At 34.6% G+C, this 16,950-nt stretch overlaps 1 protein-coding gene across 2 annotated transcripts; it reads right to left on the bottom strand.

The window, feature by feature from the left end:
• Positions 1 to 137: 137 nt before the first annotated feature.
• On the bottom strand, positions 138 to 13,887 carry LOC115974660 (Fanconi anemia group J protein homolog). Of its 2 annotated transcripts, none has more exons than XM_031095116.1 (28): positions 13,437 to 13,887; positions 13,118 to 13,211; positions 11,995 to 12,070; positions 10,933 to 10,997; positions 10,794 to 10,838; positions 10,586 to 10,686; positions 10,342 to 10,483; positions 9,611 to 9,672; positions 9,461 to 9,534; positions 9,303 to 9,373; positions 8,370 to 8,457; positions 8,213 to 8,285; positions 8,017 to 8,112; positions 7,684 to 7,789; positions 6,917 to 7,010; positions 6,744 to 6,827; positions 6,501 to 6,657; positions 6,059 to 6,252; positions 5,617 to 5,661; positions 5,332 to 5,360; positions 5,119 to 5,240; positions 4,812 to 4,859; positions 3,658 to 3,782; positions 3,248 to 3,546; positions 1,725 to 2,661; positions 1,498 to 1,569; positions 885 to 923; positions 138 to 798 (listed from the first exon to the last, which is right to left on the bottom strand). In XM_031095116.1, the coding sequence occupies exons 1-28, from the start codon at positions 13,801 to 13,803 to the stop codon at positions 754 to 756; spliced, it is 3,750 nt and encodes a 1,249-aa protein (XP_030950976.1). In that variant the 5' UTR covers positions 13,804 to 13,887; the 3' UTR covers positions 138 to 753. The 2 variants fall into 2 exon arrangements, with proteins under 2 accessions (XP_030950976.1, XP_030950975.1); XM_031095115.1 differs by having other exon boundaries at positions 885 to 1,004; positions 13,437 to 13,886.
• Positions 13,888 to 16,950: the final 3,063 nt, after the last annotated feature.

A 16,950-nucleotide genomic window follows, 5' to 3' on the forward strand; every position in this document is an offset into this window, starting at 1 on the left:
ATACCATCTCTTATCTTAAATGAAATGAAGATCTTAAATATGTGCAGCATTCCAAAATGCTCAATACAATATATTACAACCTGCAATGTTTTTTCTCACTGGTCCTTGGATGTGATAAGAATGATACCAACATACAAACATGTCTTATCTTAATTGCAATTAAAGATCTTGATCTGTAAATTAACTCCAAAATGCTACTAAACTCCACCTTAGAAGTGGTCAGACTACACTATTTTTTTTTTTGATATAAACAAAAGACCAGATCAAAAATGACTTTAGGGCCATAATCATACCTTATAAACAACTTAAATTAGAACCATAAACACCAGTCATCCAATCCAACTGACTGCACCTTACCAGGAACTGCAATAATCCAACTGGCTTCACCTTATCATGAGCTGCAAGGTCAACTAGCTCCTCAGTTCCTCTATAGGATATGGAACACTGATGGTGCTGATACTGCTGCTGCAGTTAAGTAATTAGTGATTCCTCTACAATGCCCCAGGGCAACAGAATACAGTCTACCCCCATTAGACTTTTGGAGATTGCAAGAGTTGCTGGTGAATGCTCAACTCCCAAAAGCTAATCAAGGGGGTGAAGCACATCAACTGGAAACTCAACTTCCAGAGGCAACATCTTGGCCCAGCTTTTAATTTTCAAGGTGTAACCAAGGTATGGAGAAGCACATGATCTTCCCAATCTATACTTTTCAAAATCATATATGCATTTGAAGTCCAATATGCTTCTTCAAGATTAACCTTCTGAATTAGAAAGCAAGCCTTTCTTTGGTAGTTTTAACTGCAACATTACAAAAATGGAATGTAACTTCTAGCAATGTAAAATGCTCCAGAATCAAGGGCTTGAAACATCTCTTAATTTCTAACCTTCGATTTTGTAGTCCTCCAGCCTCCTGAATTCTGTTGCTGTGGGGAGTAAGAGAATTTATCAATGGAATTCAAGATGGCTTCTTTTTCCATGCCTGAGCCACTGGCTGGCAACAAATTCTACAATCATGCTTAAAAATGTTATTTATCCTTTTCCAAAGAGAGTATAGTTCAAGTTACTGATTAAAATGATTTAGTACTTAAGATGAATTTGTGAAAATAAATCTTCATCACTATATTAATAATATAGCCAAAAGAAATTTATTTTTGCCTACCAAACATTCTAGGAACCAGAATCTTGCTATTGCTAAGTCATTAGTGACAACTTACAAGATAAGACCAACAAAAAATTCTTGATGCAAGAGGTTCTGAAATTTTAAATTCATGGGCATACTTATCTCTTTTATTTTTGTTCTATTCATCTATTTCCCACCATCCATCAGTTAACAATTTCAATTTTAGTTTCTTCTCATATATCTTCCCTATCTTAACAGCTGCCATGCACACAAGCACACACATAAACCATAGAAGCATTTTAAGTGTTATGACAATTAATTAACAACCCTTTTAAGCATTACACAAATGACTGAGAAATCATATATTACAAACTTACCTTTTCCTCTGAAACCTTGTCACTTGATGTTTCAAGATTCTTAATTTCCAAATGCGCACGGTAAAACAATATCTGGCCATGATTTGCAGTCACAATAATAATTGTCAGTAGGGAAAGAGTTACCAAAGCAGGACTAATGGCATAAATCATAAGTACCTTTAAATCTAAGCATCAAACAATTGCAAGATTCAAGAACAATAAAATGCACTGTGAGTTTATTGGGATACCTTATTAAGTAAATGAACATTTGATGCATCAGTAGCCACAATCTGCACACCAAGACAGCTGTTGGGGTTACTGCAGAAAGGACAGAAAATGGTATTGAATACACACCCATCTTCTTCACACCAAACACCCTGTCCCGGAGCACCTTCAGATCTTCTGGAATAGAGCTGTGGATGAACAGATAAAATGTCAGTCATGACAACTTGTATGCTTGTAGGTGTATTCACATCATGAGGTTCCAATTTCTCTTTTAGAACAGATGCTAGGTGGACTTTCGATGATGATGTTAACAGGCACATTACATATAGATGGTTCTCAGGAAGACCCAAAGGGCTTTTGCAGAGAAAACAAGAAATTTGTAATCTTTTCTCCACAAAAGAAATAGGAGGCACACATGAAGCAACATAATTGTCCTTTGTGAGCAATCGAGAAACACTGGACTTCTTAGATTTGTGTTCTGCACAACTAGACTCTAAACCAAATTCAATTCTGCGATTTGCATCTTTGCTAGCCATTGAGCTTCTTGTTAAACCAGTATAGACAGGGGTTATAGCATTGGGGGCATCGGATTGTTCATCTTCTATAAGGTTAATAAGTGGAGTTCCCATGGACTTTCTCCTTTTTTGGGTATGAGAATTAACACTTAAATTCAAAGATGATTCCATATCTGGCATAGAACTGTAGGTGTTCATAGTGATATTCTTTTCAGGAGTAACTACCACTGAACACTGGGCACCAGAAAGTGATTTCCCTTCGCTAGCTAAACAGATTGAATGAACTGATACATGATCTGGAAATTCAGTAGAATCCTCAATTATGGTTGAACAAGAGTTTTCATCCTTAGACAAGGATCCTGGACTAGTAGAGCATGGGGTTTCTTTGACAATAGATACATCTGGATCTTCAACAGAGAATGCCATGGAAAAATCCTCAGAGCACCTGCAAAAAGATGACCTTCCTTGTAATGTAGTTGTAACTTTTTCATAATTACTTAAACAGTCAGGAAGATATTTCATAATTTCCCAGCTGATTACCGTAAGGCAAAATTTAGATAGCAGATGCTGAAAAGCAAGCCAGGGGCCTGAACAACACACAGACTGAACAAATCAAAAACACCTATCATGGATGGATAATTTTTATGCAGAACATATTATTGCATGAATAACTTCGTTCTTATTTTTTGCTCAAGACAGGAATTATGTCTATCTGATCCAGCTAAAAAAAGGTAGAAATTAAAAGAAGTCACAAAATTAAAGTTCATAATTTTTGGTTCTCAGTTCCATTTACTACTATCTGGTTCTTTTATTTTATTCCCTCTTGGTAAGTGGTGGGAGACCTTCAACCCATACAGCATACGCTACTTTCCTGCTCACACTTCTACATAGTAAAACTCAAAATTTTGATCCAGAATCTTCAAGAGGCTGCTTCAAATCATTTTACCAGAAGACCAGTGGTCTGTCCAGTTACCCAGAAGAACAACACTAATAATTTACAAAATTATTGAACAAAGGGATTCTGGAGCTACCTTGTGTCTTTCTGAAAACTGCACTCAAGGTCAACATATTCTATACAGTTGCTAGTGTCCTCATCCATTTTCAGAGATGCCTGAACTTTGACATTACCTTGAGATTTCTGCAAAGGAAGGGAAGCATCATACTTTGTCATAGAAATCCTTTTCCGTCCATAATGATCAGACTTGTTCAGTTTCTGATTTTCATTTCTTCTAAGCCCTTTACTTTGACCCACAACAATCGCACTTTCAGACTTTTCCTCTTTAATGTCAAAATTCTGTAATACATTTACAGTATTCTTCCCAACCCACTCCTGCAAGCAAGTGAACCTCTTAGCATATATCGTTCATCCAACAATTTAAACATTAAAGAAAAAGAAATTGGAAATTGGATTAACAACCAACAATGGCAACGTATACCGGACCTTCACATCTTCGAAAAACAATTTTAATCTGTCTTTTGAAGAGTCAAAGCTGTCATATTGTCTAATTGACTTCCTTAGCCACTTTGATACGTATGCTCTATTCCTTTCTTCCTGATAGCGCTCATCTGCTTGCAAAAAACAATTACCCTCAAAGTCAAAGGTAGCTAGATTAAAGGGGATAGTTCAATCAGCATTAAAATACCAAAAATTGAAAAAATAATAATGATACTAAAGAAAATTTTGACTTGCAGCAACACCCAACAGAGGAAATAATAATCTATATCTATATATATCTAAAAGTTAAAGAGTAGCATTTATTGTTACTACGCTCCCCATCACAGGTGGTCTTTCTCCCTCTCTCTTACAACTTTGGTTTGATTTTTGTTTAGGTTAATAGTTAGTTATTTTGGAATTGAGAATTTGAACTTATATCAAAACACAATATTGGTTATGCATTTGAATGTGCCTATCAATTATTTGAGTAATATTAGGTGTAATTTTGTTATGAGTTTTGATTATCATGATAATTTCCTTTAAGAGAATGAAGAATTTGAATAATTTATTTGAAACTTAAAAAGTTTAGTTGTACCAAAAAAAAATATATATATATATATATAGCACACTATAACATAATTTTGAAGAATATGAACCACCTCACAAAGGAATAATATCCATCAAACACACTCAAAATAATAGAATGATATATTGGTAGAGATTGAAAAATGGAAAATAATTTTAGAAATTGTTTAACTTTTAGGGAGAACAAATCATCTTGAATAAATTTTAGAGAACGAATTATACATTATATCAAAATTACAAAATAATTATTTATTCTCACACATCACATGGGTTTGCGGTTAGTTTAATTGAAGTTTAAGACACTACAGAATTTGAGCTTGAAGCTACCACTCAAACCCAAAAGAAAAAAGGGTGGGTTGCTACAGCTGCAGGCAGAAGCTTTATAGTTAATCTAGGAATCTGAAGAGTGCATAAAAAATCTCACCACACTTGCCTGATTGGGCACAGGAAGTATCTTTCTGGAAGCTGCATTTATTTCAATATATTTTTCTAGGAGATATAAAACTTGAATAGAGATAACTATCAATGAAGCTAATTGAAAAGGACAACAAAATCAGTAAGCCCAAAAAATTTACCTAATAGGATAATGGCTCCATAATCAAACCTATGTCGTATACAACGTCCTGCAAAAAGAAAAAGGTGGTTACTTTCTTAAAAAAATTAATAATAATAAAAATAATTACCAAGCTCAACAACTATCAGAGATGCATAAAAACTTGTCATTTAAATGTGATACAAGAAATTGCAGAGAAAAATACTTCAGCTGAATAAAATAATAAAACACTTCATAACCCTCAAAAATGCAAGAAAGTTTTTTATATATATAAATACAATAATCAATCCAATTAGAAACATAGAAAGTGAAATCATGACAGAGCATACCTGCAGCTTGATTTAGAGCTCGGAAGGCTTGGTTACAGTACCACTCATTCCCACTTAGAAGGCCTTTGGATGATTTATGTGTATCATTATATTTCTTCTTTAACGATACTTGAATATCAAACCTGATAAGAAGTTCCAGCAATCAGAAAATTATATCTTATTTAGTAATTATTTCTTCTTCACAAAGCATCTAAGAGAGGAAAGAACTCTTACATGTTGGGAAAAGGAATTCCAACAATTATCTGAGATAGTCAAGAACTCACACTATCAATAGTCAACAATCATTTAAGTAAAAGATAGGAATAGACATTTTCTAATTAAAATTAATACTTTTAGTTAATTAAGATTCAGTAATTTACAAAGAGTCAAAGACACTAAACAAAAGTTTTTTATTCTCTTCCACTAGTAGAAATGTCTTGCAGGCTGAAGTGGCAATAGACCACTACCCAAAACCAAAAATAAGAAAATTTGACATCAGGCTTCCGGCAAAAAGGATACAACCACACGGGCATTATCATCAGAGAAGTCAATTCCTTCTGAAACCTGAAAGCATAATATAATGAGCATATGCAAACTCAACAAAAGGATCTGTTATTTACAAGACTGTGCTTTGGCTATTATAATGCTAGAACAGCATGTTCGCCTCATGTCTTTGAAATTTAAAAAGGTTAATCAGTAATTTTTACAAACAGCACCAGTGTCCCATGGCACAAAAATATGTGCACCATAGCTCCATAACATACATTCTTCCAGTAATTAAACAACGTAGAAGACCAAAATGACCATGTTAATTACAAGTGCAAAATCTGGTGATGCCAACCAAAAGAAACTATTTGGAGTAGAAGATAATGTCAACCTTTACATTTAAATTTTTTTTCCAAGAATGAAGCTATAACTAAAAGTAAAAGGTTGCTGTCAGTAATGAAATTTAAGTGCGTACCTTTCCTCGGAAAACTGCCAGAAACGCAGCTCCTTTCTTTAAATTTTCTGGGGACTCGACCGTGTTGAAGTGATTAAGGTCTGTTTTCTTTACCCGACTCTTTCTCCCAAAAGCAGGTTTATTGCCTAGACGAATTGAGTCATAGTAACCTTTCAAAACAGGTTCAAAATCATCTTGGCTTCCTCCTCTTGGCTCTGCACAAACCAAAGCAAAATAAGCACTCTCCATTAACCATATAAAAAAAAAAAAAAAAAATACTGCTAAGAGACGATGAAAAATCAACTCAGGTACAAATGCCAAGTAAGATGGGCTCAACTTTAACATCAATGCTAAAAAAAAGCACTCAGTGACTTAGCATTGTTCATTACAATTTATAAAAGGAATATTGCTCATTAAAAGATTAACATACACGAGGGTTAAAAGGGGACAGAAGAAGTCTTACCAACAAAAAGGGATTTTTTTGTAGTTAGCTGTGACCATTGACCAGTTTCAGACCAACGATTGCATAGTTTCTCCATCAGCTTATAACTTGGGAAGAACACTAGACAACCTCCTGGAACAATGTTAAAAATCTCCTCTAAAGATTTCCCAAGTGCATCCTTCACAACAAACAATAAATTATACACAAATTAAAGGAGAATACATTATCAGATTAATTAAAATCAATGAGAAAAGGAAGAAATACCTGAAATGCATATGCATCTGCTGTTTTATAACTTGCATTCAGTGGATAATTACCTGGACCAGTGGGTATTATAGCAGACCACACCTGCAGTGACAAGGTTGATAAGCCATAGTAGAATAGCTGTGAACCAAGACAAACCAATGCATACAAGGGAAAAGTAATGCCAATCAAACCTGTGACTCAACATCAATCACATGTGGAGCTTCCAAACAAGTTCCAAACTGAACCCCAAGCTCAGATGAAAAGGTATTCATTGGAGACAAAGTCCTAAATTACCAAAAAACCTAGGTGAGTAATATTGTAGAATGAAAATTTTACTTTGGGACATGGCAACAGAAGAAAAATTGTGGGGAACTTAAAAAAACACAACCAATGATCTGTGAACTTCCCTTCAAGTTGCATCACAGTCTGAGACATCATATATGTCAATTTTTTTGTGAAAGTTAAGAGTGCTTGTGTGTACAGCAATAGTTATGCTAACTTTATTTTAGCAAATTACTACGATGGCCTATTTTGGGAAGAACATGACCATCCAGGCAGGTCAAGAGAGGTCAATTTTGAACATTATGAAGTCCTTTTGCTAATGGACATGCTTGCCCAGAAAGCTGTGGACACTAGAATATTACAAAGTTGTAAAGAGTCAATTCCTACTTTCTGGTCTAGTAATTAGGATTGAGATCCATTGGTATTGCACCAGATGCAATTAGTTTACAGGGTTAAGATTAAAAGTTGAAAAGTTGACTTTTTCCCTCAGTCCTTCGACTAGAAAATTTTACTTTTAACTTTCTTATTCAAGGGCTGAGGGGAAAAGTTACAAACTTAAATTTTAATCTCAGCCCTTGAAACTGATTGCACCCGGTCACTGGATCTCAATCCAGTAACTAAGGATCACAACTACAACTCTGTTAGCAGTTCAAGTGTGCTTATGCAGTACACTTACCCAGATGTTAATATGACAGACAAAGAAAGATCAGCAATGTCTCTAAAAACAACAGCTGGATTCAAGCACCACAAACTGAAAGTATGTGTCCAATTGCCAACTTTTCCTGATACAACAATAAAATAAAAAGTAGTGACTGAACTTTAGCTACAGCAGTAACTTATCTCACAAAAAGAGTCAAGAGAGACAAAAGAATGGTGATCTAAGTTCTTCGTGACAATAATAACAGCAAAGTGGTTAAAAAAATCAATAACCAACAAACCAATATGACATGATTCAAACTTCAGGCAGTGAACCTTCCAGAAAATCTACAAAAGATAGCCTTCCACTTACCAGCATCTCTTTTGACACATCGTTGTAAAGCAAGCTGATAATCATAAATGTGACTCCCATTTCTTGAGAAAAAGTAAGTTAGAGAAGAGAATAACCCTGCATAACATTTTCAAAAAACAGTCAATTGCAATAATTAGTCTTGAATAGCCAATAGGTAAGCTCAGGATACAAAAACATGAAAATATGTAGGCTGTACCTTCCAAAGTTATTACTGACATGCCACTTAAACGTGCTACATCCGACTCTAAATCTGTAGCAGCTTTAATTGCCTTAATCAAATAAATAAAGAAGTTTCAGCAGAAAATGAAAAGAATCAAGCCTCAATGAATTAATAAATCTTATACTCAAGATACCTTCGTGGCACATTCTAGCAAGATTGGGAAGCACTGCTGTGAAATATTAGCCTCTTGGAGCTCTCTTAAAGCCTTATCACCAGTCCAACTGAGATATATTTAAAAAGAACAAAAAGAAGTGAACACTCATGATACTCATATACTTCCTTTATTATTGGTATAATGGAAGCAGAAACAAAACAATTTATTGCAAATACGATGCACCAAGTATGCTAATATCCCACAAGAGATATTTAATTAGGATTATAATTTAAGCAGTTCAGTATAAGGATATAACAAGTAGCTTTTCTGAGAAAAGTAAATAATTAAAATTAAAAATCACGCTAATGAACAATCATTTCCTGTTGAAAAAGATACAAATGACAAAATTGATTTAGCCATAAGTTGACAAGTATCAGGTGAACCAAGAACAAAATCTTATGATAAACCACCAATAAAGAAAGCAGAGTAAAAACCAAGGAAAATTTTGGTAATTGGTATGCAAATTCAACACATAACTGACCCACATACACCTCATGTGCTGTGTACCTCAGAACACTAATATTATCAAGATTGATAATTTACCCAAAACTATGATGCAATATAAAATTTCTGATATCTTAAAAGCCTGTATCTAAATTAGACACATGATTTCTTTCATTCTTGAAAATGGGATTAAGGAGACCACAACACTTTTCTAATTTTCCAAGGAATTTCTGTAGACACCCCATTTTATCAGGGTCTCACAATTTCATAATTAAAAGTGGAATGTCTCTTAAAGAAATCATGTATGATATAATATTTGGGCCAATAAAATATTTATATGGAATAGCTCCTCTATGGCTAAACATGTGTCCAAAAAAAGCAAGGCCAATCAATTTAATTTGCAAGACCATTAGCTTCTATTGTGTTTAGGCAGCATCACAAGCATTGTTAAGAAACAAGTCGACTCACCAAGAGATGTGGTGCTGGAAGTCACGTTTCTCTAGTGTACTTTTCCTCCGCTCAATCCAACTTATAAGGTCCTAAACATTAGTGACACTCATTGGACCGTTACATCATAAAGGAATTTTGGACAAAACTACAGTGAGAATAGCATCTAAAACAATTACCTCTGTCATTTCATATAAAGGTTGATAAGTTAGAACATCCACTGTGCAGAGATGCTCTAGTTCCGTCTGCAATTCTTTCAAAAGGTACAACAACTATAAGCAACTCATAAGATCATGCAAAAAAAAAAAGGTATTAATTTCATAACCTACTGTACAAAATGTCTTCTTCAAGATCCACACTGCCAGCGTCTCGAGCAATATCCTCTATGTTGCTGCAAACAAGTTATATTAATTTAGAAGTAGAGAAACTGATATGAAAATTTTTTTTTTTTTTTAAAAAAAAAAAATCCAACCTTAATAACTTGTTGAATATGAAATACATTTTCTAAAGAACAAAATAGACATGCATATATCTGGAGGCAAGCACATAATCCATGCCCTAAACAGGCAAATGTATTGTTTTTACAGGTCTCCAAAAGGAGATGCTTCTAAACTTGATATTTAAGAACATGCAGAGCATTAATATAAATGCATTGTCTACATTGTGCTTTAGAAAACTCCCTCCACGTGTTGTGACATGGGATTGTATGGAACATCAAGAATTATATAAAATAAAACTTTTTGGGGAACCTCAAAGTTATGCCAACTGGCAAGATTAAAATCAACAAAATCTATCATGAAATTCATGTATACATATCAGGGAAAAAACTACTTTGCACTCCATGAAGAAAAAGAAACCAATCTATGAGTTTGCATATTCTCCCAAAACCAGTGTAGAAAAATGAGATTTAAGAAATTAGAAATTCAACACCTATCAGTCAAAAATCTTATTAATTGTCTAGGTTATACACTGCAAACTTACTGATTTCTTTTATTATTCACATTCTCTCAACAAGGTTCTAAAAAGTTAAAAAGTAATTAAATGAGGTTGTGAAACATACTGGGCTTCATCAAGAATCACAATGGCTTCTTTAATATCTACATCCATCGCTCCTCGAATGACTGGATTAATGACGTAGCTGTATGGACAGAAAACCAATTGTGCATCATCTGCCATAGAACGTGCTGCATAATATGAACAACCTAGAGAAAGTAGAAAATTGCTGTTTAGATTTTTTTTTTTTTTAAAGCAACATGACATGTGTTAGAAATAAATTTAATATATATGAAAAAACAAAAATGAACCTTTCACAACTTGTCCAACTCTCACAAGATCTTCTATATCATGAGCCTCATGGCATCCTCCCTTCTGCAGTGATGGATGTCCCTTGACTTTATGTGCATTTCTATTTGCAGTAAAGAAATTAGATTGCTATTACTTCCACATAACATAGCGCCATTAATAAAGAGAGTTAAAATTTAGGGAGCATATACAACTATAGATATAACTCACTTAAATTCTGGGCATCCCACTTCTCGATCCCTCAAAAGCAACTTGCTGGAAGTTTCCAAACAACATTGTCAGCCAGGATATATAAAGGAATTATTCTAATATATATACTAAAAAAAGAGTCTTTAGGTCAAAAAGGCACCATTCTTCATCAATATTATCTTTCCCTCGTATATGCTTGTTGGTGCAGTAGTGCTTCCTAGACGCCTGGAAGAAATTTTTTTTGGGGGGGGGGGGGGGGGGGGGGAAGGGGTAGGAGAAGAGAGAGAGAGAGAGTCAAAATCAAGAGTACACACAAGAGACATTATTCAAAAAGATTCTTGTTCAAAAAAGCTATTTGCCCCTATGGAATAGAAGAATGCAAATTCTACCCCATATATCCAAAGATAACTAAATAACCATCCAAAAATGCATCTTTATTGCAAAAAAGAAAGTTGGTTTTGGAATGGTCAATTAACAATAGGAAATAAAGAGAAAAAAATCCCATAAAGTGTTTAAAAGCTTAGAATGTACTCCAGCTTATCCATCCAATTTCAACTATATTGTTAATTACACTTGGCTGCGCTTTGGACAATATAGAAGAGAAGCCAATCAAATGATATTTTGACCTGTAAAAACAAGAAAATAGGACAAATCCAAATGATCCTAAATATTTTTTAAAAGCAAAAACAATATTTGTTTAATTGACTAGATTTCAAGTTATACCTTATGTATTAATATTAAACCATTAAATAACTTTTTATTGAATTAATATTTTGAAAATCCTACCATTGAATTACATGTTCTATTTGTTCATGTCAATTGAATTTACTATAAACAAGAGTTTTACTAGGTGTAACTTGAACCTAACTCTTGTTCAATTAATAGATTCAAAGACCTATTTAGCCAAATTCATGCAACTGTCAAGCATAAGAAATATCCATATAAAATGCTTACAATTGGCATAATCATTTAAAAAATAAAAACCCTCCTGATAGGAAAAATGATCAATTTACAAATGATAATACTTCTATTGGAATAACAGAAAGATCATATTCAAGAAAATAGACTAAACACTACAATGAGGGTAGATAATCACACAAATTTCCTTCGTACAATGTCTAGGGATTTGAGAAGCACGATAACTCAAACTAATTATCAGATACATATATATGAGAAATGATTCCAAACTGAGCATGAACTGACAAGGAAAAGGTAAACCTACCAAAACAGCCATCGGGACCCGGTAAGCAGTTTTTCGATATTCACGAATTACTTGAGAAATTTGTGAATGTGTCCTCCTTAAATAAACAAAAAACAATTTGTAACCATTATGGAATTCAACATATGACAATACCAAACCAAAAAAAAAAAATAGTTCTAATACAAATGAATTTGTAAAATCTTCATTCAAACTTCTCAAATACTTCAAGCATTATTTAGTTAAAAAAATTTGAGAAAACAATTTGGACTTCAATTTTTTAGTTTTAATGGCTTGAATACAATATGACAAGCACCAGTTTTTTCTATTGACGAATTTCATGAATGAATTTAAACCTCATTAATATGAGAATTTGAAATAATTAAACGTAAGATATTTTTTAAATTCACAACACACAAATGTTTTTTTAGAGCAAATTCTCAAACTCAAATGCATCATGTGTTGTTCCAATTTTGTTGGTAAGTTACACACACACCCGATGGGTCTTGAACTCACAACATCACCCTCCACCTGATATATAAGGGGAGGAGATGCCAGTTTAGCTAAAGCTTATTAGTGAGTTGTTCAAATTCACATGAATCAATTCATATTTTTACTAGCCATAGTGCTTTGAATCCCTTGATTTTAAATTCTCAGATTCAAATGCAACTCAAAGGTAAAGACAAAGATAATTAATGTACAACCCCAAATACTTAAATTTTATGTTTTGACTGAATCATTGATAACAATGACAAGAAGAAATGATTGATGTCAAATTGCAGACAGTTTCAAATTAGAATCTCGGAAGCTATAGAATCAATTTTGCTCCATGAAATTGTAACTATAACTCTACATGAGAAGATAGGTAATCCCTATCTCAACATCAAAGAACAATATCAAAAATAAAACATAAAACTAAATAAATAATTGAACCCAGTCTAACATATGAAAGTACATTTGAAAACTGAAACACTTCTAGTGGCACAAACTGCAGTATCAGTAAACTAAATAACTGCTAGGATTTTATGTGAAGTTTCAAATACAATCCTCATTACTTTCAAAAGCAAACTATCTAAATAAACAACACAACACAACACAAATAGAAAAATAGAAGCTTCCAACCGCGAACCAATAGAATAAAACTTACGATGCATAATATATGGTGGGTGCTGCCTTTTTCTTTTGATTCTTGTTGTTTGCTGCAGATTGAGTTGGGTCCAAATTTTCCGGCCCCGCATTACCTGATAAAAATCACAATGCCAGTTTCATAGCACATCAAATATTGAAATAGAAACACTGATCAAGGGACTGTTTGCCCCATTTCATAAATTAAACTCCACCATCAAAATTCATCAACCACAAAATCCAATAACCTAAAAGTTAAGAACTAAATTCTCACTGTCTTTAAAACCCTAGCGCATTAAGGCTAAAACTTTCAAAATCAATCTTGAAAATCGTTGTTGTACCTGAGGGTTCCACTTCTGGAACAAATCCGCCACCGTGAGCGAGAGGATCGGTGAAAGCCTCGGGATTGGGCTTGGAGTGAGTGAGATTGGCGAACTGGTTCTTCAATTTACAGCTCTGCTGCCAAGCGAGAGTGGAGCAGAGAAGCGAGAGCGATTTTCCGGTACCGGTCGGGGACTCGAGGAGCGCGTGACAGTGGTTCTCTCTCTGGGCTCGATCTAGAGTCGAGATGACCCGACCCATGAACGCGAGCTGCGACCCGTACGGCTGGTACGGGAATTCGACTTGGATGCCTCCGATGTGGTACACATTTTTAGAGCTCTTGATGCTTGGGTCTGGACCTGGAGGAGTTGGAGTTGCAGAGACCATTTGTGTGTGTGTTGTGATGAGGGTTGGGTTGTGATGATGGGTTTTGTGTATATATATGTGTTTTGGACCTTTTGGTGTTTTGGGGGGTTTTTGGCGGGAATTGGATTTTGAGGGAATTTTGACTGAGCGGCCGGGTAGCTTCCTTTCTACACTCTGCTTTGAAACTATTACAAACCTCGCAATGGAACGATTTGTGGTATGCCACGTGTCGGAGGTAAAAAGGAATGTAATTAATTTGTGTAGTTTAGGCTTTTTGGCATGTCAAATAAGATGTTCATGATGCAAAGTTTTTGTATGATTTTACAATTTTACACAACTTGCATGACTTGAAATGATCAAAGTAATTTCAAAGATATATATCTCTCTCTCATACACACATACATATATATATATATATATATATATGAAATAATGTAATAATCAAAATATGGTTTAATAGTTTATATGAAGAGTAGACATGCTTATGAGAAAAATCATTGTTCATTGAATGAGTTTTCCATATTTTTATTTTTAGTTTGTTATGCTTTAAATAACATGGTTAGCTTCTTCTAAAAAAAAATAACATGCTTAGATGAGTTGCATGAATCATGACATGAAAGTCCAATGAATTTATAGAATACAAATTTAGGTCAAGCAAGATGGACATCAAACACATTTCATCTTGAAACCTAGCCCCTGATCTTGTATCTAGGGTTCAATATTATGTCTTCCTATATAATTTTACTTTTTTTTTTTGGGTAATAATGTAACTATGAGTAAAGATTACACAACTTTTCTTATAATGTAACTAGGAGAAGAAATATTGTAATTATTTATTTGTTTTGTTGTCATGTAAGGGGAGCGTTTTTATGAAATAAATTGTTGTTTTTAGTTTTATTTTTGTTTTGTAAATAAATAACTAGCAAATCCAATGCAAAACCCTTGATCTATAATATAAAATTTATTTAATTAAGCCATTACTTTGAGACTCATATTTAGAGCATTCACATCAAGAATGCTAAAAAAATATAACATTTAGCATCTCAAAACACTACTTTATCTATTTTAACATCACACTTTATAATATACCTAGCATCAAAGGTTTTATATTTTTTACCACTTCATTAAAATATACTTTCTTTATTCTTTTTTTATTCTCTACATCTCTTCCTCTCTCTTTCTCAGTGTATCTCTCTTCTCCCAAACAAAAACACCGAAGCCACCACTTACAGTCACTGCCACCATCAGAAAACTCAAGCCACCACCACCATTAGAAACCCAACCCACTGCCACTGCCCATCAAAACCCACTGCAAAACCTACCGAAACCCACTATGAAACCCACTGCAAAACCCAACCCACCACCACCGCCTACACCCATTACCATAACCACCACCGAAACCCATTACAAAACCCAACACACTGCCGCTACGCACACCCACTACCAATCTACCACCAGCCACTGGCGCCCACACCCACTGCGATAACCACCACCACCACCCACAACCTAAACCCCCAACCACCAAAATCACAAACAAAAACGAACCCAAAATCAACGCTCCATTTGTTTTGACGTTGTTAGGGGAAAAATTTTGATGTTCCCAAATAAAATATGGGGTAGCCAAGCCGAAACTCAACGATGGGCTCTTGAAATAAAGCCCAAAGGCTTTCGGTGTCATGTAAGCCCGCCCAAGCAAGACATAAAGGCTGCACCCTAACAAGAAGACAACAATAAAACCCAATAAACACGTTACTGTTGTTAGTTTGTTATATTATTAGTTTTATAGCATCATAGTTCAAATCAGTCCTCTAGCGGTAGGATAATTTATATTCAATTATTAAATAAATTTAATAAAGTATTAACTTCAAGAAATTCTTATGTATTTTGTTCAATAGGGTCCACAATACTCTCAGCCATCATTACATTAATATGAAGAAAAAATTCCAAAAAGTCTCAAATACATTGTAGCCTCCCATAGTAAAACAATTAGTAAATATTAACGGCTGCATAGTGATAAAAAAGGAGTTATTTGGCATGGTATGAAGGGAGAGAGAGATCTCAGCTCAGTGCTGCAAGTATTAAACTAAGATTTTGGTGAGTATGTGTGCATAAGGCATGAATGGGGTAATGTGGGTTGTTTTAAGTGAGTGGGATAGGATTAGTACTCAAATTAAGGCTTTAGTGAGTAGTGAGCTTAAGGAGAGTTAAACCACAAACAAAATGGCAAACAAATCAAGAGTTTCAGAGGGAGTAGCTGTGTGTTTGTAGGCTGAGGTGCTTATGCTTTTATAATGGATTTTAGAGAAGCATTAATTAACAAGAATCCAAAAAAACGTAGGTCTGATTCAAGGGAGCAGGTCAGCTGAATTAATAACCTGAATTTGGCCTAAAAATGAGAAATTTGCTTTTAGGGCTGTTTTGCTTATTTGGGCAATGTCACAAATGGGTAGTATTTGGGGTAATCTTGCATTAAATGCTAAGATTGCTAAGATTGTGTTCAGCCAATGGGATTAAAGCAAGTTTTAAGGAAGAATCCTAGTACTGCAATTGAGATTTGGACCCTAGGAAGTAGGATTCAACACCCCAAGCCAGGTGTCAAAGTTGAAGTTCACTTCAGAGGGTTCCGCTGGAGATCCCTTTATGTCCTCCAAACCACATGTTCTCAAATTTCCCCCTTTAGGATTCATGGGCTTGGCACATGAATCATGTCTTGAATGTTTTTGACATTTATAGCATCAATTTATTGAAGTTTGGATAACTTGGTTTCAACTCCCCTTCCACTAGAGGTACAGTCTTAAGGAAGATGATGGAGTTCCATCACCCTTTAGACTTCAGCTGACATCACAACCCTCGGGCACTGTTCACGTCAGGTAGAGGGTGACAGAAAAGCTAATGGGACAGCCCCTAGTTCATCCTTATAGACTTGGTTATCTTGTAGGGGCTTCTAGCTGTACTTTGGTTAGGGATGAACAATGGCTGGTTGCCCACTTTCAATTCTCTTGCTAGGGACCTTTTTGGGCTGGAACTTTGCTCCATTTCAGCACTTTTAATTGGGTCACATGGCCCTTTTTCTACTTGGGCTTGTTTCCTACTCCATAAGATTCTTAGGCCTATAAAATGGGCATTAAAGACATGCTTTGCCATAGGTTTTTTTACTCCTCATGGGTT

Source organism: Quercus lobata, chromosome 2 (assembly GCF_001633185.2).
Source record: "Quercus lobata isolate SW786 chromosome 2, ValleyOak3.0 Primary Assembly, whole genome shotgun sequence".
Lineage (NCBI taxonomy): Eukaryota > Viridiplantae > Streptophyta > Magnoliopsida > Fagales > Fagaceae > Quercus > Quercus lobata.